General features: G+C 36.8%; 3 protein-coding genes across 6 annotated transcripts; all 3 read right to left on the bottom strand.

Annotated features, from left to right (window-relative positions):
• Window positions 1–182: 182 nt before the first annotated feature.
• Window positions 183–9,642, bottom strand: LOC103717803 (Transducin/WD40 repeat-like superfamily protein). 4 transcript variants are annotated; one of them, XM_039134543.3, is made up of 12 exons: window positions 9,173–9,642; window positions 8,930–9,039; window positions 8,016–8,085; window positions 7,664–7,808; window positions 7,412–7,549; window positions 5,901–6,040; window positions 2,868–2,915; window positions 2,514–2,624; window positions 2,247–2,425; window positions 2,028–2,149; window positions 883–959; window positions 183–801 (listed from the first exon to the last, which is right to left on the bottom strand). In XM_039134543.3, the coding sequence occupies exons 1-12, from the start codon at window positions 9,347–9,349 to the stop codon at window positions 691–693; spliced, it is 1,428 nt and encodes a 475-aa protein (XP_038990471.1). In that variant the 5' UTR covers window positions 9,350–9,642; the 3' UTR covers window positions 183–690. The 4 variants fall into 4 exon arrangements, with proteins under 4 accessions (XP_038990471.1, XP_038990474.1, XP_038990475.1 ...); XM_039134546.3 differs by having other exon boundaries at window positions 883–949; window positions 9,173–9,581; XM_039134547.3 differs by having other exon boundaries at window positions 7,664–7,827; window positions 9,173–9,581.
• A 2,026-nt stretch (window positions 9,643–11,668) lies between these two features.
• LOC103710158 (purple acid phosphatase 2-like) lies at window positions 11,669–18,008 on the bottom strand. Its single transcript, XM_039134548.2, has 8 exons — window positions 17,680–18,008; window positions 16,700–16,900; window positions 16,407–16,518; window positions 15,046–15,272; window positions 14,070–14,208; window positions 12,943–13,163; window positions 12,274–12,395; window positions 11,669–12,148 (listed from the first exon to the last, which is right to left on the bottom strand). Exons 1-8 carry the CDS (start codon window positions 17,866–17,868, stop codon window positions 12,004–12,006), a joined length of 1,356 nt encoding a protein of 451 aa, XP_038990476.1. The 5' UTR covers window positions 17,869–18,008; the 3' UTR covers window positions 11,669–12,003.
• Window positions 18,009–18,906: 898 nt separating this feature from the next.
• LOC103710155 (purple acid phosphatase 2-like) lies at window positions 18,907–25,346 on the bottom strand. The gene is made up of 8 exons (XM_008795774.5): window positions 24,857–25,346; window positions 23,878–24,078; window positions 23,585–23,696; window positions 22,230–22,456; window positions 21,303–21,441; window positions 20,185–20,405; window positions 19,508–19,629; window positions 18,907–19,382 (listed from the first exon to the last, which is right to left on the bottom strand). The coding sequence occupies exons 1-8, from the start codon at window positions 25,049–25,051 to the stop codon at window positions 19,184–19,186; spliced, it is 1,416 nt and encodes a 471-aa protein (XP_008793996.2). The 5' UTR covers window positions 25,052–25,346; the 3' UTR covers window positions 18,907–19,183.
• Between the last annotated feature and the right edge of the window lie 450 nt (window positions 25,347–25,796).

Consider the following 25,796-nt stretch of genomic DNA (forward strand, 5'->3'; position numbering starts at 1 on the left):
CTCTCTAAAAAAAGTTTATCAGCTGTATTGCACCACTCATTTTATTTCATTATGTGGCACATTTCATGATGCCAATTCAGAGGGAGTCATAAGAGTCCGATAAACCAGCTGGGTGACTTTCATAACAAAGAGCAAACTTTTTGTGTTCTGGTGTTTATAAGATCAAATAGTAAGTAGAAAAATTGGAAAACGATTTGTCCTTTATTTACCGAAAATTTGCCTGTACCAAAGAGAGAACAATATCCAGGTGACATTCTCATGTTTGCTGCTGCCGATACAGGTGATTTGCACTAGATCACACAGCATGAAGTTGTAAAAATGTTGAAGTTTGTCTAAACCATTCTTCCCGCTGCATGCAATACTAAGAATTCTATACAATACAAAGACTGAAAAAGCCCCAATAGCAATACAAAATAAGAGGACAGAACAAAAAAAAATTACACAACAACAAATACCAAGATAAGTTTTCCGTACTCTGGATGCCTATAGGCATATTAAGGCTCGACTTGAAAAACTGAAGCTGTCATTTTTTCAGGCCACATCTGTGCAGATTAGAGAAAGGATATGCTATTGCCATGATGCTGTCAATGTGTCCCTGTGACTATTGTCATGTTTGGCTGCGTTGATCAATAGGATTCCAGGGCAGTGCACAGAAGAGTCGATAGGATTCCAGGGCAGTGCACAGAAGAGTCAAGTTGTCTTTGCTCGCTTCCAAACAATCACTGTTCCATCTGAATCAGAAGAGGCCAACAAGTTCTCCCCATGATTCCAGGCAACTCCTATAACTGAAGAACCATGCCCCTGCCGAAACAAATAAATCAGCATCGCAGGCATGAAGTCTGAGGTTTTATGCATGCAGCAAAATCTAGAAAGTGGGCAGACCTGCAGCTTATTTACACACGTGTGCTTTGGCCGAGTTAAGTCATAGAAGTAAACATTTGAATCCTCGCTGCCAGAAACTTAAATGTTCAGCAAATCAGTTAGTCAGTAATCTGAGTTTACTGAAATGAACAAAAAGAGATACTAATAATATTTATATCATTAAGCAAGTGCAACTGTCATAGAAAAGATCATTTAACTGAAATAAAAAAAGAAATTATATCTGTAAGTCTGGAAGAGCATGCGAAGTAGACACATGTTTGAAGTGTTGTTTCATATCAAGCAGGACCATATGCCCCCAGCAAAAAGGATGATAATCCGGAATATAATCAAGACTGAAGCCTGATTGTCAGTTACGATCAAAGGGCTCTAACTGTCCAGTCAACTATCTTTATGTAGGTGGACAAAGATGCGAATGCAACCACTTCAGATATGATGCAATTGTAAAATTAAAGTGAATATGGTTCTTAGGTTTTTCAGAAAGTGATTGTTCCACCATATCCAAAAATGGAGGCCAGATATCTTTTTTGAAAGATAAATGGAGGTCAAATATCAATTTTGCAATTGGAACATTTTTCTGATATTTTTTTGGCAAAGCAAAGGTTTAAGCTCTATTCCAAACTTCCAACCAACCAAGGTCTGCTGAACCGGCCGCCGGTTCCGCACGTACTATACCGGTACCAGTGCGAACCGGGCCAATTCGCACCGGCCCAAGCGCGGCTTGCCGATTCGCACCAGTACAAGCAGATACCTGTAAGAACCGGGCCAGTTCGTATCAGCCCAAGCGCAGCTTCCCCGCGCGCCCGCACGCGGGAAAGAGCGCTCGCACTATTGGCCGGTACCGGTGCCTACCGGTACGTCAGTACAATTGATATGGTAAATCTTGCAACCAACCAAGAGGACCTTTATAAGGTAAATACGAAGCTTCATTATTCCAACCATGAAATAAAAGATAGACATACAAATAGCCTATTTTGCTAAGACAATCTGCCAGGATATTGTTTTATCTCCTTCTTAATACCTCTTCCTCCATCTCCTAATATCTTGCATGTTAGGACCTAATAAATATTTAATCAGTGATTATGAAAATACTACTTCAGGTATCACAAATAGCGCAGGCCATTGGAACCTCTAAGTGTGATATGTACCAATAAATTCCCCTTTTTCAAGAGAAAGTAGAGGGCAGAAAGAAGCGCGAATGCTGTGCACCCGGGGAGCTAATTTGAGAGCGCACAGAAGAGTCAAATACCCTTTCACCTCCAAGGCAACACTGCACAAGACAGCATAACTAGATGAGTACTGAAACAAAGCTCGAAAGCTTAAGATACAGATTGATGGAATTTTCAATGCAAGAGATGAAAGAAAACCTGAAGAAATAAATGTTTCCATCTTGAACACATGTAAGAAGTACAGGACCTCGTGCCACAAGAGAAAACGTACGATACTGCACAGTTGTGATTGGAGATTTGCTCCAGCTGCTCCTATTTCGATGGGACCTGGATATGGACCCTGTATGGGAGTTCACGCTAACAGTGTATACACATCCCTGTGATGTTCACTCAAGTTGTAATATTCTGGATACAATATATTCTTTCATTAAATTAATGGACATGGTTCAATTAATATGACCCTACCTGTCCATCGCCAGCAAAAATAAGCTGACCAGTATGATCATTATCCATAGCTGTTATTTCATTCTCAAAGAGAAGTTTGTTAATAACCCGACCGGTGCTAAAATTGATAACCTGAGGCATAATTTAAAACATAGTAAGAAGGGGGGAGAGAGAGAAAATAAAAAAAAAAAACAAATTATGTCAAAAGAAAGAAAAAGAAAATGACAAACTGATATGGAATTCCTAAGAGAGAAAACCTCTAGAATTTTCTTGCTTTAGACCCCTTGTGGGACAAAGCATTCTGTCTTACCAACACAATCTTGAGAAATATAAAATTCTATAAAACATGGCATGGAGACAGAATAAAAACCTTACATTGATTTCTTTGTTTGTGTTGCCAACTGAAAACAAGTTGTTATTCACCTGCAACCAGCATCAAGCAGATCATAAATAAAGCCGTATCTACAAAGACTGCTTAGAATCAGTGTTAATATATTTCCAATTTCTGGACAACATAATAACCCAATATCTCATATTTTTCTAGATAGTAAACATTTAAAAAAAATGTGACACATTTTTTTGAAATGACATGAATTATGTTAACCATGAGCAAAGAAGAGGTAGAAGGATTACGAGTCAACAAAATTTGGAGTTAAAGAGCCAAACCAAGATCATCCACCAACCCATTGCAACCAAGAAATCCATAAATGAAAATAACTACATGTTTCAGGGTCACTAAATGGTCTCAGTAGCAAGAGCCCATAAATATGTGCCATCTTTGGTCCAAAGTGTTTGTGAAGTCTTTTCAACTACCATAGGTTTGGAAGGCAAGAGAGAAAGAGAGAGCAAAAGATCGTTACTTTTGCTTGACACAACCCTTCTCCATTGCATAGTGGCAGATTTGGAACATCCAAAGAGAAAATTCATCTGACTTCAGAAGATCAAAGAAAGGAGCAGTTTAGTAAGTTAAAAATACTTCTAAAATTCTCTATTTTGGTTGATACTATCAGACGCTTCTATCCACCTTGCAAATTAGTCACTGCAGATTTCTTGATGGAAGGACAAACTTCATTTGCTAGATATACAAGCTTGCTTATATTGTTCTCAGCTGTCAAATCTATGGTACTGCTTCCCTGTTTGTACAGACTGGCACTTGAAGGAACAAGAAACACCAAAATCCAGTCCTAGAAGTAGCAGCATTGCCCTTCCCAAAATTTATATTGTAGTTTGGCGCATTGTTTGCAAAACCAAGAATGAGAAAACATTGAGGTTGAGAAGATTAGAACATTATGCCTATAGCCTCTAAAAGAGGAGGTTCTGGCTAATGCACCTTCGGCATGAAAGACTACTCTTAATAATGACATTGACAAGCTCCAATTATTCACACATCAACTAAGGAAGGATAACCTTCTGTTGGTTGGCCTCTAGCTAATTGATAGGCAGACTGTTGAACTTCCAAGTAAATGGCAGCAACTATTTTCAAAAAAAGCATTCTTTTGTCATGCCTAATCATAAATGGAAGATGGTATCCCAAAACTTCACCATGGAAAAGTCTAAACTTGCATTACATAATAAGAGATTTTCATGTAGTCATACAATTAAATCCTTCAGCATCAGATGCTAAAGGTATAATCACCTTTATGTAGGAATGAAAGCATGCAATTCTAAAGAAGTATCAAGAGGTTACTTAGTACAATGCCTTCAATACCATTGCAATTTTCCAAGGCAAACCCGTGTGAAGATTTTGGGTGAAGTTATGCTAGGAGCTCCAGCAAAGAGCAATGACTACAAAAGTTATGCATTCAGTATTAAAACCTGTGTGGAGATTTCAGGTCAGATTAATGATGTGAATTTGTGCAGTGTTTTTTCAAATTTTTCATGATTTTTCAAATTCTTGGTATTAAGAATTATTAATCAAAGTGCTAGTCAGCATGCATGATAGAACATGCTATGTACTCCACCAGGCATGGTAACAATAGCGTGCCAATGCTTGGCCAATAGTAATGCTAGATTATATGAATCATTAGCAAGCAAGGTTTGCCATACCGATGCATACCATCCTGTACTAGACATGCCATACCGATGCATGCCATCCTATACTAAACATGCCGTACCATACCAGTACTGAACCAACACTCAGTTTGAGCGGTGTACTAAGTCTTGGTACACCAATCCGACCCCATAACAGATGTAATGACACTGTATCAACATGTTACCTATATGGGATCTAGCATCGAGATTATGAACCTTGCTAGCAAGGCACTGCAGATACCATGCCAGTCTCAGCTATCAAGCCTGCAATGCCACCACTACGAGATGCCTTGATCCATGCTAGCCACACCCAAGTTAGTCCCTAAAATCAAGTATGTTAGTAATATGCCAAAGCCAGCACATACCTAATGTTAGACTCAAGATTGATGCAACCAATCAGCACATGTAAAGATAAAGCAACAAATACTATAAAAGAAAAACTCTCATACATGCATGATTTTCAACTTGATAGTAAAGGATGTAAGCCTGGGGGGCATTCCTAAATTCTCTTACTCATAGTACTCTATATCAGCTTATTCTTGAGAAATCTAACATTATCTTGGGGCTGATAGTGACGCCATGGTCAGCTTCGACAAAACAGAACGAGAATGGATGAACATAACAATCAGAACTCTTGATCTGATAGGACAATCCGGTAATCTTCTGATAGTTGCACAGGTCAAGATCAAATGTACAAAGCTTATTCAATGCATTAGATACTTTAAGCTGGTTGAAGTTTGATCTGTATCAGGGACAATACAGGTATTGACACCTGTAAGATTCTTATTATTCCCCTTAGTGCAGAATATTAATTTAATAGAGAAGAGTCTGATAATTTGACAAAAAAGATCCCAAAGGAACACATAACGGCCTACTGAATTACTAAAAGGTAATGCATTTAATATAACTAAAAAGGTATTTATAATTTATAAGATACAGATGGCCTTGAAAAATATAAATAATATAGTTATGCTGTGAATCGCAACTTCTTGCTGCAATATCCAACAAACAACATTAGACTAAGTAGTAATATGAAGCAAATGTGCTTTTGGAACTAAAATCACCAGATTGAGCTGGCAAATTAGGTGGCATTAATTTCTAGTGAGTGTTTTGTGGTTCTAGACTAAAGTAGATTCAAAATGTGGTGTTTCACAAGTTACTGGATAGAGAAAACAATCAATCAAGTAACAGTTATGAGAGTGCATGATCAATCAAGTTAATTTGCAATATTGATTACATATAAATTGCAGAATCCTTGCAACACATGCACACAGAGCATGTGGGCACACTGTGGGTGAAACAACAAACCAGTTTTCATAAATATCTTGATACTTTATATAGGAAAAATAAGAAAGAGTGACATGAATCTTTACTCACCGGGTGAAAGCGAATGGATAATTGGGAAGAAACTCCATATATTACTCGAATGCAATGACCTTTAGATATTTCCCATACTCGCACAGTCTTATCCATTGAGGACGAAGCAATGTACTGATTGTTAGATGAAAAATCAAAATCTGTAATCTAGTTAGCAATTTGGGAATAGAGGAAACAAGTATTGGTGCAAAAGATGTGAAATCACCATAAAATTTCATGTGACCAACGTCACAAATTCAATTGAATAATTCCCAATTATTTAAACTGAAGATATACAGTTGTTAAAACATATTAATATAAATAAAGTGCAAGATGAATGTTGACTACTGTGCAAAATGGTTGGACATATTTCGAAGATTGAGTGTAAAAACGTGAAATGAAATTACAAACTCTAGCAGATGTTGCAAGGGTTAGACAAAGCTTATAATAACACTTCTATAAAGAGAGATAAGAAGAGAAACAATTGGTGTTGGCTTAACAACACTAATATGAATATTTAACAGTTATTTTATGTTGATTCATAAAAATAGATTAATAGAATACATGCAATTTGATCTCTTCCATTCACTTTCAATGTCCTCTTGTTCATTGTGACTTCCAACCAAGGTCCGCCATACCGATACATACCATCCTATACCGAACATATCATACCGTACCAGTGCCGAACTGTCATTCGGTATGAGGGGTGCACCGAGTCTCAGTACGCCGACCTGGCCCCCCATTCCGGAAAAATTAATAGTTTATTAGCATGGCATCGATACATAGTCTAGTAGTGATATTACGAACCTTGCTTCCACCCCTAGATTGTGGAGGATGTCATCTCTCTAAATGACACCTTAACCAATTTGATGGTAGGATGCCATCATCATATTTTATCCAATATCACCAAGATTTAAGGTACTCTCAAATACCATAAAATTGATTCCTTGACAATAAAAAAACAATTATTAATATAAGGTAAAGAGTTCCATACTCACCCTAAAGTAATAGTTATGCACAATAAAGAGATGCTTTTACATGAAGGGATGCATAGAGGATTCAAGAACAAAATTATTTGATGATGCACAGAAGCATTAAGTGGGGTAGGTTCGCTTCATATGAAAAGTTCAAGAAAATCAAGTTCTACTAGGTTCTAGATTTGTTAGACACCAATTCTAGGAAAACAGATTTCCAAGTTTCCTCATTAACCAATGCATATACTAGCTATATTGTAATGCATTGAAAATACCAAGTACTCGGAATGTAATATTGATGCATCCCTTTTTTTCACTTTCAAGAACTTTCTGCTTCTTCCTCTATCTTCTATTTGATGTGTGAGATGCCCATTTTTAAACATTAGTTCTAGCACCATTTCAGCCATAATTTACTATGTATTATATATTGAAACACATGTGACAATGCAATATACAATAAAGCCGAGATATGAAAATTATATGATAGCTTTTCTTCGGGAATAAAAAATTTGAGTTATAATAAATATAGAGCTCTGGATAATTGACACGCAGTCTAACCTGTGATGGCTTTTGAATGTCCTCTTAATTGCTGAAGGATGGAAGGTGGGTCAGAGACATGACAAATTGTCAGGTTTCCATCTGATGCACCATATGCAAGTAAATCCGAACTCATATGCCCAAATTTTAAGATTGTTACTGACAAAACAACATTTCAGTGAGTTTCTATTGGAAAATTATATTAGATATTGTTCCTTTGAACAGTAGAAAAGAAAATAGTGACAAAACACTGTTTTATGCATTGAAAATCACCTGAAGCTTTGCAGTTGTCAAAGATGCAGTGCATTCCAACAAATGAGTATGCAGGTTCAACAAATCGAACTTGACGGTCAGCATCACTTATGCTCGAGCTGAAACTTGCACGATGGCTAAAAGCTTGGCTGGAACTTCTTAAGTCCTTCAGGAAAAAAATGATACTGTCAAAATGTTTACATAATGAATTAGGAAGCAAAATTTAAATCATAATACAGGAAAAGATAGTGCAGATTAGTTATTTAAATGTGAAGCAAAGTACAAGCTATATAACTCTAGAGAGAAAACTTTTTTTTAGAAAATAAACTACTCGAAGTTAATACAAGAAAGCATGCAAGAATGCAGCACATACCCTGCTAGAACTCCAGCTGTCTGCCTCAAACAGAATAGACTGCGGGCCTGGAGATGAAGCCCAACGCCCACTGATACATCAACAATAACTTAATATCAGATTTGAGTGAAAGCACAATTAATTTTTTTTTTTAAAAAAAAGTGCATGAGTTAAGATAATAAAAAGTTCAACAAAAATGAAGACTTTATAGTAGAGACTTCATAGCAATAAGAAGTTAAAGTATATACGCATATACTTTACCTAGATTTTGACTGACATCACCATATCCAATATGAACATGGTATGGCTCTTTCCGAAATAATTCAAAGAAAATAATTTTACTTGGATGATGCAGATAAATTTTTGTATGCAAGCCTGAATATATACAACATTTCTGTTTATGTGCACATTCTAAGTATTTTTCTGCTTTCTAGGTAGAGTATATTCTATTTTTCATATTTCACATGCAACCAGGCAGAGATAGCCAATCAATTCTTTGACACTATGAAATTAAATATCTATATCAGTCATATCAAATGTCTGTCATGTTATGGATGAGTTGAAGAATTTAATCAATAAATAAAAGCCTAAAAACTTGCTTCACCTATCCCTTAATAAAAAAGATTTCGATCATTTCTCATGCAAAATGAAATCAACCTGACAAAAATTTTCAGGATAGATTTGAGTATGTGATATCCATACTGAAGATATTACAAAATTATACAGCATTCAGTTATAAGTATGCTGAGTTTCTAATATCTTTCCTATAGAAACTTTTTCAACCAAACGAAACATTAATTAGCAGTTCTCAGAAGCGGTTCTAAAGCATGGGGCCTTTGACATCTAACATTCAATTACTTCTGTCCATATACTTCAAATTCAACACCTCTGACTCCATTTCAGGCCCACGAACTCAACCACGTCGGATCACCAACCTGTGCCCCGGGGTACTCGGCTGGCTCTGGTTAGCGGAACTCTCCCAATTCCTTGGCCGGCGAATGAAATTCCGATACGCCACGTACCCTTTGCCATTGCATCTCCATTCCTTTTAACACAAGAATCCAATTAAATTCAATAAATTACCAAATTTACCAAAGATTCGATCATTTTCTTGACAAGAATCCGCTAAAGATCCATCAAAATATAAACCGCAACCAATAGATCAGAGAGATAGGTACCTTCCGGTGATCGATCGCCGGCGAGGACCGAGCCTTGCGGTGCAGGAGGAGGCGGCGGATCCCGACGTAATCGGGGTCGTTGTGGGCGATCGGCGGCTGGAGGAGGCAGCTCCAGAACTCCGGATCCCTAGCCGGCTTCTCTCTCTCCGCCTCAGATTCCTCCCCCTTCTCCTCCATCCCTCTCGCTCTCGCTCTCTTCTTCCGACAGAGAATGAGATCGAACTCGCTCGCTACTAGCAACAACTAATATTTCGGATCTCGTCTGCAAGGGTTTGGGGTTTATTTAAAGCGGGAGAGCGAGAGAAGTCTCCTCTTCTCCGCTGCATTCAGAGAGAAGAGAAATGGGATCTCTGAAGTGCGGTTCAACGTTCATCAAGAATTTTACTAAGCCAGAGGCCAGAGCCGGTTTGGTTTTTATTTTGGTTTCATTAAATGGAAAATATCACCTGCGTCCTGTGTATTGCTGTGACAGTAGATGATTGGAGCCGGCCGGGATGGTACATATTTTATCATGTCCAATCATCGGTTAGTTGATGATTTGATGCTGGACCTCTCTTGTTAAAATAGAGCATAAGAGAACCTAAGCTTCGAAATTTTGAGACTTTCAATGCGAGTCATTCTCAAACCCTAATTTAATTGGCTAAGGCAAACTGATTCATGACTCTTGGTTTTAGTTATCCGCAGCTGACTGGTATTCATTCAACAAAGTAGTCCATCATTGCAATCACAGAATTTAATTGCCAAGTAGATTGAATGGTTTTAATTAAGCTGGAATATGTTTGGTTATTATTTTGGTTTGATTGTTGTTTGAGTCAGTTTCATGCCACAAGGAAGCACGGGGCAATTACCTATTATGGATCATTGATCGGCGATGTAGAGAAATTTACAGTGTTCAAATCGTACTCAATTTATTGGCGAGATCCTATTCAAACTATGGGTAAGATCGTGCCCAGACATAAATATGATTTTTACTGCCCTATGAAGCAAAAATTAAGATAACATTTGATATCTTTGTGTTTAATTTTTAAAATTTAAAGAAATAAATTCTATTTTTTGGAAAATATTCATATATAAATACACTTAGTATAGCAAAACGAGGTGATCATGGTGACAGTGGTAACTATGGTCGTAATGGTCGCGATTATGGTGATATAGGTGGCAGTAGTGATTGTTGGGCATGTAAAATATAACTTACTTCTATTCTCAAAAATTAAAAATGGCATTTAATAACTTTTTCAAAAAATGGCATAGAGTTCATATAATAAAAAAAATTACTCCACCAAACAGCTTTTTTGTCTTAGTTGTTGTGTTTGAATTTTTAAAAACTGAAAATCAGAAAATACAATGATACCACATAGATTCTCTCCCTATGAAAACTTAAACCTCCCTATACCCGTCTGCTAAATTATTTGTGCTGATATGGTGCTTATGAAATGACCCAAGCCTCATGCAACACTCACCTAACCTTCATGCATTGCACCAATTCTTATCCATCAAAGGGAACGGGATAACCAAGCTGTTGGAGTAGCCCAATTTCTAAGCTGATTTTCCATAAAAAAATTCCGAGTTGATTAATGGTTTATTTGGGTCTGGTCGATGCCATTTGCTTTGATCTGGTCCATGGGAGGTAGCATTGTCCAAGGAATGAACTGCAAGGAATGTCGATGATTTGCTTACTATTTACTTTCTAAAGTCAAAGTTCATTTTGTTGTTAAAATCTCCCTTCTTTTGTTTCTTCTCAAAAGATGGAGAAAAAAAAGAAGAAGAAACTTCTTCTCTTTTGTTTTGAAATAGATAGATGAATCCCCAAAGTCTTTCTTTGTCCATCTTCTTCCATTTCTGCTCATCAAAATTCCACAGATGGAAACTCCCAACTCCCTAGAAGATCCAATAAGTTACAGGAAATTAAATGATAAAACTATTGATATGGTCTTTTTGGTAGTGCAGCTGAGAAGCAGGCAGGTAACCTGTCGTTTCTAACCTGTTTTAATTAGGTGGACTTGATTGATTCGATCCATTTCGGTCTGGATTCAGGATTGCTTCATTTGTTGGTTCACTTGATCACGTAATTTGCAGTCCACTCTTTGTTCTCTCTTTGTTAACAAACTGATTTTGCTTTACCTTTTAAAAAAAAGCAGAAAAGGAGGGGTACAGAGTTTTGCTTTGGATAAAACGTGGAAATATATTTTGTTAACTTCTGAAGTTGCTTAGGTTGCTTTGCGCATAGTTGTAAAGAAAACATTTGACGGTCAAGGAGTTGAGCCAGTCAAGAACTTACCCAATAAATGGTTATTTTCCTTTATGTACTCTTCCTCCTTGCCTTTTGTTCTTCCAATAAATTGTCAAATTGAATTCTTAACTTATCCGCATTGCAAACTGGTTTCATTGCAAACTGGTTTCATTGTAACTATTCACGAATCACTCGAACAAATTACTTAACTTGATCCAGTTTATGTTAAGCACTATTGCAAGTTATCATAATTGAGCTACCGGACCTTCTCGCAATCACACAAGTTCTAGAATTCCTTCATTGAATGAAGCTAATCTTTCAGACCAGTGATTTGTAGATTCAGAACCAATTCCATATCAACATCATAGTCTCCAAACTATGATTATTGACAAAGCAACAAATAAGCTATTTAAATGGGCAGAGTAATCCGCTATAAGATTTTCGATTCAAAGGTGAAGTAGAGAAGTAACGAAGAAAGGAGAAGTATCCATGCCTGCCTCAAAATTTGAGACATTTTTATTTCCAAAGACTCAGAACTAGTGGCTCAACTTATGTAGCAGATGTAGTAGAATCATCCAGAGTGCCAGTATCTGTTGTAAAATCACATGGAATCAGCAGCAACTGCATGACCATCCTGGTTGCGGTGCCAAGTATAATAAGCATGGGTCCGATTCTTGATGTCAAAAATAGCATGACCGAAGCTGGCTTCCCTGTAAGCTGAATAACTGGGCTGTGGCTCTGACATGCTGCATTGTGGATGAATAAAACTGGATCAGTCCAGGAAGAATCACTAGTTCTGATCGCATCAGCAAAATGTTAAGAAAACAGCAAGTGAATGAAATGATAATTATAGATCTTGTATTCATCTTACTTAGTCGCGAGCCCTTCGCAATTTCCACCATCGCCTATGGTGATGTATACAGGAGCTGATTGGTCAGGAACTGGTGTGCATTTCCCATTCACGATATTGTATGCAATATTTGATATCCTATACTGCAAAACAGAACCATCAAATCATCAGATTTGTTCATGATCTAGGATGGTGGAGGTAAAACAAGACCAACAATAACTGTCTATGGAGTAGGCAGCTACTCAAAGAAAGCCCTCAGGTAGGAAGACTCCAATCGAAGAGGACTTCCCACCAGACCAACTCAAATGTTAAAGCACCATATGGTTGTAGTTCTAGCTAATACATAAATTATCGCTCCTAGTATAACTTGTCATACATGGCACACCATCGATGTTTAACAGAAACCTAAATCCAATGGAGTATAGGCAAGCTGGCAGAGGCTCTTTTCTAACAGCTTTTTAATTCCAATAGCACATAGCCATGAAAAGCAAATAAATAATTGGGACAAATTAAAAGGTCATAAATAAAGATGTGTGTTTTTGTGTAGGACGCAACGGTCGATTTAGTTATGCAAAAAACAGAAATTTCTGGTCATGAGTAAACAATCCCATATATTGTAAAAGGCAGTGGTGAACTGGAAACTTGTGCTCATGAAACATGCAAGAGAGTAGAAGAACGACATGCACTTACACTGCGCTCATAGGCATGGACATGGCCAGCAAATACAGCATCAACTTTATATTTTACAAACCATTGCTCATACACTACTCTCATGGTTTCTCCTTCCATGTAGTGATAGTTGTAGCTATTATACCATGGTGCATGCATGAGAACCATCAACCATGGTGTCTCACTTCTGTTTACTTTAGGTAGCTCTGCTTTAAGCCATTTGCATTGAGGAGTGTATTTACCTGAGTGATACAAAAAAAAAAGCATCAAATAACTGTAGTAGAAGAAATGGCTTGGTCATAGACCTGAACTCTTTGGTTTATTGATCAGTTATGACTTAATACCACTGTTCAGATGAAATGCAGAGCACTAACAGGGATCCCCCTTCCCCCTAATAACATAAATTATAAATACAGAAGAAATGGCTTGGCCATAGATCCCCCCTCTCCCCACCAACAATAAAATAAAATATAAATACAGATAAATAAATAATAATGAATAAATGAAGAGGTAAAAAAGAATAAGCAGAACATATTTAACCATTAATAAGGTATCAACAAACCCCAATTTCCCAAAAGTCAGGTGCAGTAATCAGAATGACATAAGTTAATGTGATACGGATTATTATCTGCATCCGTTCTAAATTTTTTCATGCCATGGTTGACATTGCAAATGTGGGTGTGTTGTGTAGGGGTGACTTTATATAATTCTTGTAATCTAATTCCAAAGTTGTGTACAGTATATGGCAAGCTATTAACTTCAGGAAACTACACATTCAATTTCGCCAAGTTTGAATGGACAATAAATGCAAAGTGTAGCCATGTTGTACTTCGAAGATATAATGGTGAAAGGGAAGCATAAGTTCCACAGATGGAGACAAGAGGTAAGCTTCTAATGGACAGAAAAGAAAGATGGTAAGGAACCACTTGATCAAAAACTTCGGTTGCTTATACCCCACCATAATAAAGCTAATGAACAGTAAAATTCTTTCATCCTGTCAAACTTATTCTGAAAAATTTTGTATAAATTTCAGAAAAAAGATATTCAAAATATGATGCAACACATACAAATGCCAGAAAGATGCATCATGTTTCAAAAAATGCTAAATATGCATTAAAAAATCAGAATAATGCATCATGTATACTTACCATAAGCTGAATATGATGCCAGGACAATGATGTATGCTGAGGCCCGTCTGATGGAGTACCAGAATGGAGATGTGCTGCCAGAAGCCCTATAAGGAACATGATACCTGTGACTGTATGGCTTAAATGGCACTTTTTCACCCTGCAAGAAAGATATGAACATTTAAGTCTTTTAAATCTCTCAAATATATAGATGCTCCAACTTGTTCACTTTTAATTCTAAATATCAAATCAGTTTAAATTTGTTTTTAAAATCCATAAGATAAAATTTTATTTTCCTAGAACATGAAAGGAAGTAACAAGCATGAACCTCTAATCTTATGAACAGTATAATTTACCATACGTCTCTATTCAATCTAGTGATCCCTAACCACTTGACCCAAACAAATTAGCCGTCAATATAAACATGATACAACCATAACTTTAACCATCCAGCTTCATCCCATCCATTTGGGATGAAAATTACCTCTGTCATTCTCACCTTTGTCAATTTTTTACAAGTTTCATCCAACTCTTCTAAATCTCTCCTTTCTTTTTCTTAACCCTTCAACAGAAACCCAACCCCTGTTCATCATTGCAGCACCCTCTGGTTTTTGTGTCACATGTTTGTACCATGCCAATCTGTTATCCCTCTATCAGTCAGCTATTGATGCAAAACTAGAGACCTCTACAATATGAATGCTTGAGATACGCTTCCTGATTTACCACATAGCTTTCTCAAAGTATGCATCAAAGCTTTTCTTAAGTCCTTTATCTTCTGACAATGATAAAATACAAATGCCAGCCAACTACTGTTAGCAGAAATCGTCAATTTAGCATGACCATCTGTCCTTGCTTTATTTCACTGGAAGATATCTAACGTTATAACATAAATAATAAATTAACTTTATAACATAAGTGAAAATATTGTGCAATAAATAGTACTTAAAGCTAACCAATGATCAAAAACATATATAGATGCAATACGCTTTCTACTCACAATTTCAGGAGCAAAGTCAATCTCATGATTTCCTGCAACCCAAATCCATGGCTGATACGCAGCGCTTCTCTCAATAAACCTGCCCCATGTGTCCCACCTGACATTGTCATGATTCGTGTAGTTATCCGCATAAGAAAGGTCTCCAACAAATAGAACTGCCTCTGCCTTCGGATTTGATTCATAATGAGAAAGTGTGCTATTTGAGTCAAAACTCTGTCCAAGATCCCCTGTACATGGTATGAAAAGATGAAAATCATGTGATAACATGCAAATATTCAGTAGAAATAGCATACACCCACAAGCCTTATGATCTTGGAACACATATAGATAAAACAATTGTGCATATATGTTCACGGAATATATAGCTGAACTGTAAGATAACTCATTTTCATGCTGAAGGAAAAGAGGGAGCAAAAGCTAAATGTTTTCTGAGTAGGGTATATATTGTCAAACATTAGAACGCTAATTTCAATAAAAATTCAAAGAAAATATTCCCATACATAATAGAAAGCCAAAGAGGGAGAAAAGGATTCTGAAAAAAGTTTTCTTAAAAAAAAATAATGAGATTCAAACTCTACTTACAAAGATCATGTTGCCAAAGACCTCAACATATGTCATGTCAAATCTGACAGTGTCGCTTTAACTTAACCTTTTCTTATAATTCCTATCATGATAGATTCAATCTTAGTTATATAAAGGAAACGGAATCAATGGTCTTTCTTGATTGACAGGAATGTCTGTAGAAATCGTTCAAGAGAAACAATCTCATGTCAATAGAATACCTTCAACTCATTTTACTTCAGCTAATTTGTGCCTGGTTCACCACCATTTGCTCAAAAAGAAAAAAAAAAATGGAAGCTTCAAGGAAAAATAAGAAAATCATATTCACTTCAAAAACATCATTTTCTGAAGATGATAGTATCTGTTTTCTAATGGAACACCAATACAGTTATCTTATAGGATTCAGTAGGCCGCAAAAGAAACCTTATAATCAATAATTTTAAATTAATTGTGTATACCACAATAAGTAACACCATATAAGCACTTTCTCAGATTTATAGTCAACAAGGTAGCATTTATAAACGTACGTCATGAGAACTGCATCCATATAAAAAGTCACTTGAAACATGGTCCATGTTTTCACTCTCTGAAATGCAGGCATGCATGGTCATCTATAGCATTAAAAACGTTTAATTTTATGCAAAACATATTTCTGTGGTATCCACGATTGAAGTAAACTTATAGATTAGAAGGTTTCTTTTGCTGCCTACAGAATCCAATAAGATAACTATATTGGCGTCATAAGAAGATTGTCTAATTATTTTGAGAGAGAGAGAGTGTGTGAGGACAGCTAGAAATACCTATAAGACCAAATGTATATGGTACATCAGGACCAACTTTGGGAGGGACCATGAACCAGAACTGTCGCATTGTATGCCCAATCCCAACAGCATAGTAGTATTTTGTGTCATGCTGAAAAGCAACAAGAACTTGCATTACTTTGAATTCCAAACTCCTCTAATTGTAAACTTTTGTTTGATTACCAAAAGTATTATCGAGCATGCTTAGTGTTCGAGTTTAATGTCATGGATGAGGATTCAGCTGTGAAAATTCATAGCAGAAGAAGACAAGAGGTTAGAGATTGCCAAATCACCTTCAAATTCCTGATAGTGCAATGATGGATGTAGCCAGAAGTATAGTTATAGAACTTATAATGTGTATACTTGCCCTCAGCATAGAATTCGAGCTTGTTCTTATCAGTCCCATAAAGCACTGCACTGGAGCCAGGTTCATCCTGAGTCACCCATGATACAATGATCGCCGCACCATCATGGTCGCCTTGAGTTATATGAACCTTTGAAACAATAAACAGAAGATTAATATTTTTGGAATCCAAGCAAACAAGCCCGTACCAGTGTCAATGCCAGCGCATCAACACGATGAATCGGAAACCAAAACCTCAGCATCAAAGCGTAATTACATACCAAAGTTCAAATACGCAGTCAATCTAGTGAAGGCAAGTAATAAAAACATGAACAACCAAACATCATGAAAGGATATAACAAACGTATAATGCAAAAGGAGAAAGAAACTCATTAGGTAGGAAAAGAAGAATTAAGGACTGAACGGAAAAAGGAAAAAGAGAACAGAGTTATATAAAAATAAAAAAGAATAAGAGGAAGCAAAAACCTAACGTAGAGTCAAATTGAGTATAGATTACCAATAAATCAACTTTAAAAAAAAAACAGTAACAACAAATAGAGATGATTAAGGACATCAAGCCACGAACTAATGGAGCAAAATCTATTTTGGTAGAACCAAATTAAGAAGGGAGCATTAGAAAAATTTTAAAAGGAAAATAACAGAAACCCTATAATCAAAGATCCAAAGGGGAACCAAAAGAACGAAATTTCAGATGCTAAGAACAGATTGAACTAATAAAAAATAATGGGAGCCAAAATACCAAAGGAACAAATATCAGGAACTATGACAGACCAAAAAAAATGGATAACGGAAAAACCACATGGATAGAGTCAAAATATCAGAAAAAAGATAAACACAGAAATCAAACAACCACAGACCGAAAAGTGATCAAAGGAACAAGTTTTAAGCGGACCGGAGCCAACTGAAGACCTGCTGAGGGGCATTGTAGCCAGGGGGAACACGGAAGACATCACTATCGAGTGGCATATCGACAGTCTTCTCCGTCTTCCTCACAAAGGAGCTGGTGACTCCTCCATGGCACCGCCCTGCGAGCTCCACCACCACCAGAGACAAAGCCAGAGCGACACCAAGCCGGCGAGAAGCCCTCCGCCACCCCATCCGTCCTGTCACTCCGCTTCTTCTACCCTCCTCTTCCCCTGTTTCTCACCTGTCCTCAGACTTCCTCACTCGGTACACACCCGAAGATACGTGCCGGAATAATACGGAGAGAGAATGTGAGACCGATATGGAGTGGAATAGGGAAGGAAATTACACGGCAAAACAGGAGAGAGAGGGAGGTGGGAATAGATAGGGATGGATATAGACTGAGGGGTCTGGAAACGTTCGTTGACTTTGAAATATTCGGATGGGAGAAGGAGCGGGAAGGAGACAGGGAACGCCGGGACGGTGACACCGTCGAGTCCATCGTGTGGGACTCATGCAGCTCACTTGAGTACAGGAACGAATAATAAAATATCTATTTATATTTGGGAAGTGAGGTGAGGTTCGTTTTGGTACATCTTGGGAGAGAGGATATTGAACTCCGCCGGTCGTATTTTGGCTTACCTTAGGTCTTATTACACGATAATCTGATAAATGGGGGAAAAAATTACTACATTTGGTTAAGGAAAATTTACTATAAAAATAATATTGAAAAAATTATTGTATTTAGTTAAAGGTAATCTTATATGGAAATATTACCATGTTTTTAAGAATATTCTTGAATAAACAATTCGAGTAACAATATTTTTTCTCGATCCATTTGTTAACCATTTGTGGTCCACTTATATAACATTGTCAATATTAGCTATTTCAAATATTGAAATATATTTGCTTGTTAATAAAGATTATTAAATTAATTATACATATAATAGAAAACATATTTCTTATTATAAATAAATTTTAACAAATTTTGGTATATAAACAAATATATTAATTGTTAATAAATCCTATGCTAGACTTATTGATAATTAATAAATATTTTTTAATTATTTATTAATGAATATATTGATATATTAAATATATTATTATTTATAAATACTATTAATCAATATATTAATAAATTTATGAATCACTTGAGCAAATTAATTAACTTGATCCAATTTATGTTAAGCACTATTGCAAGTTATCATAACTGAGCTAACTGGACCTTCGCAATCACACAAGTTCTAGAATTCCTTCATTGAAATGAAGCTAGTCTTTCAGACCAGTGATTTGTTGATTCAGAACCAACTCCATATCAACATCATAGTCTCCAAACTATGATTATTGACAAAGCAACAAATAAGCTATTTAAATGGGCAGAGTATTCTGTTACAAGATTTTCGATTCAAAGGTGAAGTAGAGAAGTAACGAAGAAAGGAGAAGTATCCAAGCCTGCCTCAAAATTTGAGACAAAGTTTTATTTCCAAAGACTCAGAACTAGTGGATCAACTTATGTAGCAGATGTAGTAGAATCATCAATAGAGTGCCAGTATCTGTTGTAAAACCACATGGAATCAGCAGCAACTGCATTACCATCCTGGTTGCGGTGCCAAGTATAATAAGCATGGGTCCGATTCTTGATGTCAAAAATAGCATGACCGAAACTGGCTTCCCTGTAAGCTGAATAACTGGGCTGTGGCTCTGACATGCTGCATTGTGGATGAAAAAAACTCGATCAGTCCATGAAGAATCACTAGGTCCGATCGCATCAGCAAAATGTTACGAAAACAGCGAGGGAATGAAATGATAATTATAGATCTTGTATTTGTCTTACTTAGTCGCGAGCCCTTCGAGATTTCCACCATCACCTATGGTGATGTATACAGGAGCTGATTGGTCAGGAACTGGTTTGCATTTCCCATTCACGATATTGTATGCGATATTTGATATCCTATACTGCAAAACAGAACCATCAAATCATCAGATTTGTTCATGACCTAGGATGGTGGAGGTAAAACAAGACCAACAAGAACTGTCTATGGAGTAGGAAACTACTCAAAGAAAGACCTTAGGCAGGAAGACTCAATAGAAGAGGACTTCCCAACAGACCAACTCAAATGTTAAAGCACCATATGGTTGTAGTTCTTGCTAATACATAAATTATCGCTCTTAGTATAACTTGTCATACATGGCACACCATTGATGTTAACAGAAACCTAAATCGAATGGAGTATAGGCAACCTGGCAGAGGCTCTTTTCTAATAGCTTTTTAATTCCAATAGCACAGCCATGAAAAGCAAATAAATAATTGGGACAAATTAAAAGGTCATAAATTAAGATGTGTGTTTTTGTGTAGGAAGCAACGCTTGATTTAGTATGCAAAAAACAGAAATTCCTGGTCATGCATAAATAATCCCATATCTAGCAAAAGGCAGTGGTGAACTGGAAACTTGTGCTTATGAAATGGTGCAAGAGAGTAGAAGATGATTAGGCAGAATGATATGCACTTACACTGCGCTCATAGGCATGGACATGACCAGCAAATACAGCATCAACTTTGTATTTTACAAACCATTGCTCATACATTACTCTCATGGTTTCTCCTTCCATGTAGTGATAGTTGTAGCTATTATACCATGGTGCATGCATGAGAACAATCAACCATGGTGTCTCACTTCTGTTTACTTTGGGTAGCTCTGCTTCAAGCCATTCGTATTGAGGAGTGTATTTACCTGAATGATATAAAAAAAAAAAAGCATCAAATAACCGTTGTAGAAGAAATGGACCTGTAACTCTTTGGTTTATTGATCAGTTATGACTTAATATCATTGTTGAGATGAAATGCAGAGCACTAACAAGGATCCCCCTTCCCCCTAATAACATAAAATATAAATGCAGAAGAAATGGCTTGGCCATAGATCCCCCCTCCCCCCCCCCCCCAAACACCAACAATAAAATAAAATATAAATACAGATAAATAAATAAATATGAATAAATGAAGAAGTAAAAAAGAATAATCAGAACATATTTAACCATTAATAAGGTATCAACAAACCCCAGTTTACCAAAAGTCAGGTGCAATAATCAGAATGACATAAGTTAATGTGATACGGATTATTATCTGGATCCCTTCTAATTTTTTTCATGCCAGTGGTTGACATTGCAAATGTTAGTGTGCTGTGTAGGAGTGACTTTGTATAATTCCAACATAAGAAAACTAGTTAAGGTAACTTATTGTAATGTAATTCCAAAGTTGTGTGCAGTCTATGGCATGCTATTGACTTCAGGAAACTACACATTCAATTTCTGCAAGTTTGAATGGACAATAAATGCAAAGTGTAGCCATGTTGTACTTCGAAGATGTAATGGTGAAAGGGAAGCATAAGTTCCACAGATGGAGGTTGTTCTAAATGCCTATATTCCACCATAATAAAGCTGATGAATAAATGCATACAAAGATAGTAAAATTCTTTCATCATGTCAAACTTATTCTGGAAAATTTATATAAATTTCAGAAAAAAGATATTCCAAATATGATGCATCATATATGAATACCAGAAAGGTGCATCATGTTTCAAAAATGCTAAATATGCATTAAAAAATCAGAATAATGCATCATGTATACCTACCATAAGCTGAATATGATGCCAGGACAATGATGTATGCTGAGGCCCGTTTGATGGAGTACCAGAATGGAGATGTGCTACCAGAAGCCCTATAAGGAACATGATACCTGTGACTGTATGGCTTAAATGGCACATTTTCACCCTGCAATAAAGATATGAACATTTAAGTCTTTTGAATCCCTCAAATATATAAATGCTCCAACTTGTTCACTTCTAATTCTAAATATCAAATCAGATTAAATTTGCATATAAAAACCATAAGATAAAATTTTATTTTCCTAGAACATGAAAGGAAGTAACAAGCATGAGCCTCAAAATCTTATGAACAGTATAATCTACCATACAGCTTGATAAAATCTAGTGACCCCTAACCAATTGTTCCAAACAAATTAGTCGTCAATATAAACACGATATCATCATAACTTTAACCATCCAGCTTCATCCCATCCATTTTGGATGAAAATTACCTCTGTCATTCTTATCTTTGTCAAATTTTCACAAGTTTAATCCAACTCTTCTAAATTTCTCCTTTCTTTTTCTTGACCCTTCAACGGAAACTCAAGCCCTGCTCACAATTGCAGTGTCCTCTGATCTTTGTCACACTTGTATATACCATGCCAGTCTGTTATCCCTCTCTCGGTATGCAATTGATGCAAAACTAGAGACCCCTACAATATGCTTAATGCTTGAGATACACTTCCTGATTTACTACGTAGCTGTCTCAAAGTTTACAATCAGTGCTTTTCTTAGGTCGTTTAACTCCTGATAGTGACACAAACTACAAATGCCAGCCAACCGCTGTTAGTAGATATCATCAACTTAGCATGACCATCTGTCGATGCTTTATTGCACTAGAAGATATCTAACGTTATAACATAAATGAAAATATTGTGCAGTAAATATACTTGAACCAATGTACTTTCTACTCACAAGTTCAGGAGCAAAGTCAATCTCATGATTTCCTGCAACCCAAATCCATGGCTGATACGCAGCATTTCTCTCAATAAACCTGCCCCATGTGTCCCACCTGACATTGTCATGATCTGGGTAGTTATCTGCATAAGAAAGGTCTCCAACAAATAGCACGGCCTGTGCCTTGGGATTTGATTCATAATGAGAAAGTGTGCTATTTGAGTCAAAACTTTGTCCAAGATCCCCTGCACATGATACCGAAAAGATGAAAATCATGTGAGAACATGCAAATATTCAGTAGCAGCAGCATAGTTTCATCGACAGTTTAAGGCACATACACCCGCAAGCCTTATGATCTTGGAGCACATAGAGATAAATCAATTGTGCATATATGTTCATGGAATATATAGCTAAACTGTAAGATAACTCCTTTTCATGCTGAAGGAAAAAAAGGAGCAAAAGCTAAATGTTTTCTGAGTACAGAATATAATGTCAAACATTAGAATGTTACTTTCAATAAAAATTTCAATAAAAAAAAAGGCAAAGAAAAAATTCCCACACATAATAGAAAGCCAAGGAGGGTGAAAATGATTCTAAAAAATTTCTTTTTTAAAAAAAAGTAATGAGATTCAAACTCTCTTTACAAACATCAAGTTGCTAAAGACCTCAACATCTGTCATGTCAAATATGACAGTATCACTTTAATTTTAATTTTTTTTACAATTCCTATCATGATAGATTCAATCGGAATTACACAAAGGAAATGGAATCAAGGGTTTTTCTTGATTGACAGGAATGTCTGTAAAAATCCTTGAAGAGAAACAATTGCATGTCAATAGAATACCTTCAACTCATTTTACTTCAGGTAAATTGTGTGTGGTTCACCACCATTTGCTCAACAAGAAAAAAAATGGAAGCTTCCAGGAAAACCCCGCTAGAAAATCATATTCATTTCAAAAGCATCATTTTCTGAAGACAATAGCATTTTTTCTGATGGAACACCGATATAGTTATCTTATTGGATTCGGTAGGCAGCAATAGAAACCTTCTAATCAATAAGTTTATATTAATTGTTTGATACCACAATAAATAACACCAAATAAGTACTTTCTTAGATTTACAGTCAACAAGGTAGCATTTATAAATGTACGTCATGAGAACTGCATCTAAATAAAATGTCACTTGAAACACGGTCCATGTTTTCACTCTCTGAAATGCAGGAATGCATGGTCAGTCTCTAGCATTGATAACGTTGAATATTGTACAAAACATATGTCCATGGTATCCACAATTAACATAAACTTATAGATTAGAAGGTTTTTTTGTCAAATTACTTTGAGAGAGAGAGAGAGAGAGAGGACAACTAGAAATACCTATAAGACCAAATGTATATGGTACATCAGGACCAACTTTAGGAGGGGTCATGAAGTAGAACTGCCGCAATTTATTGCCAATCCCAACTGCATAGTAGTATTTTGTGTCATGCTGCAAAGCAACAAGAACTTGCATTACTTTGAATTCCAAAACTCCTCTAATTGTAAACTTGTGTTTGATTACCTAAAATATTATCGATCACCCTTAGTGTTCGAGTTTAATGTCACAGATGAGGATTCATCAGTGAAAATTCATCGCAGAAGAAGATGAGAGGTTGAGATTGCCAAATCACCTTCAAATTCCTGATAGTGCAGTGATGGATGTAGCCGGAAGTATAGTTATAGAACTTATATCGTGTATACTTTCCCTCAGCATAGAATTCGAGCTTGTTCTTATCAGTCCCATAAAGCACCGCGCTGGAGCCAGGTTCATCCTGAGTCACCCATGATACAATGATCGCCGCACCATCTTGGTCGCCTTGAGTTATATGAACCTTTGAAACAATAAACAGAAGATTAATATTTTTGGAATCCAAACAAACAAGCCAGTACCAGTGTCAATGCCAGCGCATCAACACGATGGATCGGAGACCAGAACCTCAGCATCAAAGTGTAATTACATACCAAAGTTCAAATACACAGTCAATTCTAGTGAAGGCGAGTAATAAAAACATTAATAACCAAACATCCTGAAGGATATAACAAACATATGAAGCAAAAGGATGCAGAAACTCATTAGGTAGGAAAAGAAGAATTAAGGACTGGAAAAGAAAACAGAGTTACATAAAAATAAAAAGAATAAGAGGACTCGATAAAGCAAAAACCTATGTAGAGCCAAATTGAGGGCAGATTACCAATACCAACTTAATAAAAAAATAAAAAAAATAAAAAAGTAACAGTAACAACAAATAGAGATCATTAAGGACATCAAGCCAAGAACTAATGGGCCAAAATCCATGTTGGTAGAACCAAATTAAGAAGTGAGCATTAGAAAAATTTTAAAAAGAAAATCACAGAAGCCCTGTAATCAGAGATCGAAAGTGGAACTTAAAAGAACGAAATCTCAGATCATCGAGCTAAGAACAGATTAAACTAAGCGTAGTAGAAAAAACTTAAAAAATAGGAGAGCCAAAATATCAAAGGAATAAATATGAGGAACTATAACAGATTTATTTTAAAAAAAAAAAAAAAACATGAATGACCGGAGGAAAAACAACTGGGACAGAGCCAAAATATCAGGAAAAAAACGATCAAAGGAACAAAATTTAAGACCTGCTGGGGGGCATTGTAGCCAGGGGGGACACGGAAGACATCACTATCAAGCGGCATATCGACAGTCTTCTCCGTCTTCCGCACAAAGGAGCTGGTGACTCCTCCATGGCACCGCCCTGCGAGCTCCACCACCACCACCACCAGAGACAAAGCCAGAGCAACACCAAGCCGGCGAGAATCCCTCCGCCATCCCATCCCTCCTGTCGCTCCGCTTCTTCTCCCCTCCTCCTCCCCTGTTCTCACCTGTCCTCACGCCTCCACACCCGGTACACACGCTTCTCCCCCGTGGTTGAATAAATATGACGGGGACAGCGAGGAATAAGGGGAATATACGAAGCAAGGTGCCGGAATAATTCGGGGCGAGAGGGTGAGACCGATATGGCGTGGAGTAGGGAAGGAAATCAGACGGCAAAACAGAGGAGAGAGAGAGAGAGAGAGAGAGAGAGAGAGAGGTGGGGATGGAGAGGGATGGGTATAGACTGAGGACTCTGCAAACGATTGTTGACTTTGAAATATTGGGATGGGAGAAGGCGCGGGAAGGCGACACCGTCCGTGGGGACGGTCGGACCATCGAATCTATCGGTATGGGACCACGTGGCTCACGAGTATAGGAAGAATAATAAATATACGTTCATATTTGGCAAGACTCAAGAGAGAGTTTTTCCGGTACGCTTTGGGAGAGAGAGGTTATTGGACTCCGCCGATCCCGTCTTGGCTGACCTTTATGGCGATTTGACAAACCTTTTTTTTTTTCTCTCTCTCTTCCGATTTGCCTACGAACATGAGTTCAGAGCTGATCATGGCTATGACAAATCAAGCTTGTTTGATATTATTGGGACGGAGCTTTACATCGTAAAGTACAAATCAATAGTAGAGAGCTCAGCGAAAAAATAATTTTATCCAATTAGATTAATCAATTTGGCCAGAAAAACTACTTTAT

The sequence above is a fragment of the Phoenix dactylifera genome, chromosome 1 (genome assembly GCF_051530095.1).
Source record: "Phoenix dactylifera cultivar Ajwa chromosome 1, Ajwa_hap1_PhDact_Kaust_v1.1, whole genome shotgun sequence".
NCBI classification, from domain to species: Eukaryota; Viridiplantae; Streptophyta; class Magnoliopsida; order Arecales; family Arecaceae; genus Phoenix; species Phoenix dactylifera.

Excerpts from the sequence above, each read along its gene's own strand:
- LOC103717803 (XM_039134543.3), bottom strand. The coding sequence starts at position 9,349 with ATGGAGGAGAAGGGGGAGGAATCTGAGGCGGAGAGAGAGAAGCCGGCT. Across the intron at positions 9,040-9,172 it reads CGGCGATCGATCACCGGAAG|GAATGGAGATGCAATGGCAA; the intron begins GTACCTATCTCT and ends TTGTGTTAAAAG. Across the intron at positions 802-882 it reads CGTGTGTAAATAAGCTGCAG|GGGCATGGTTCTTCAGTTAT; the intron begins GTCTGCCCACTT and ends TTGTTTCGGCAG.
- LOC103710158 (XM_039134548.2), bottom strand. The coding sequence starts at position 17,868 with ATGGGGTGGCGGAGGGCTTCTCGCCGGCTTGGTGTCGCTCTGGCTTTG. Across the intron at positions 16,519-16,699 it reads GCACTATCAGGAATTTGAAG|CATGACACAAAATACTACTA; the intron begins GTGATTTGGCAA and ends GTTGCTTTTCAG. Across the intron at positions 14,209-15,045 it reads TTGACTTTGCTCCTGAAATT|GGTGAAAAAGTGCCATTTAA; the intron begins GTGAGTAGAAAG and ends TCTTTCTTGCAG.
- LOC103710155 (XM_008795774.5), bottom strand. The coding sequence starts at position 25,051 with ATGGGATGGCGGAGGGATTCTCGCCGGCTTGGTGTTGCTCTGGCTTTG. Across the intron at positions 24,079-24,856 it reads GCTACAATGCCCCCCAGCAG|GTTCATATAACTCAAGGCGA; the intron begins GTCTTAAATTTT and ends ATTGTTTCAAAG. Across the intron at positions 19,630-20,184 it reads TCCATGCCTATGAGCGCAGT|TATAGGATATCAAATATCGC; the intron begins GTAAGTGCATAT and ends TCTGTTTTGCAG.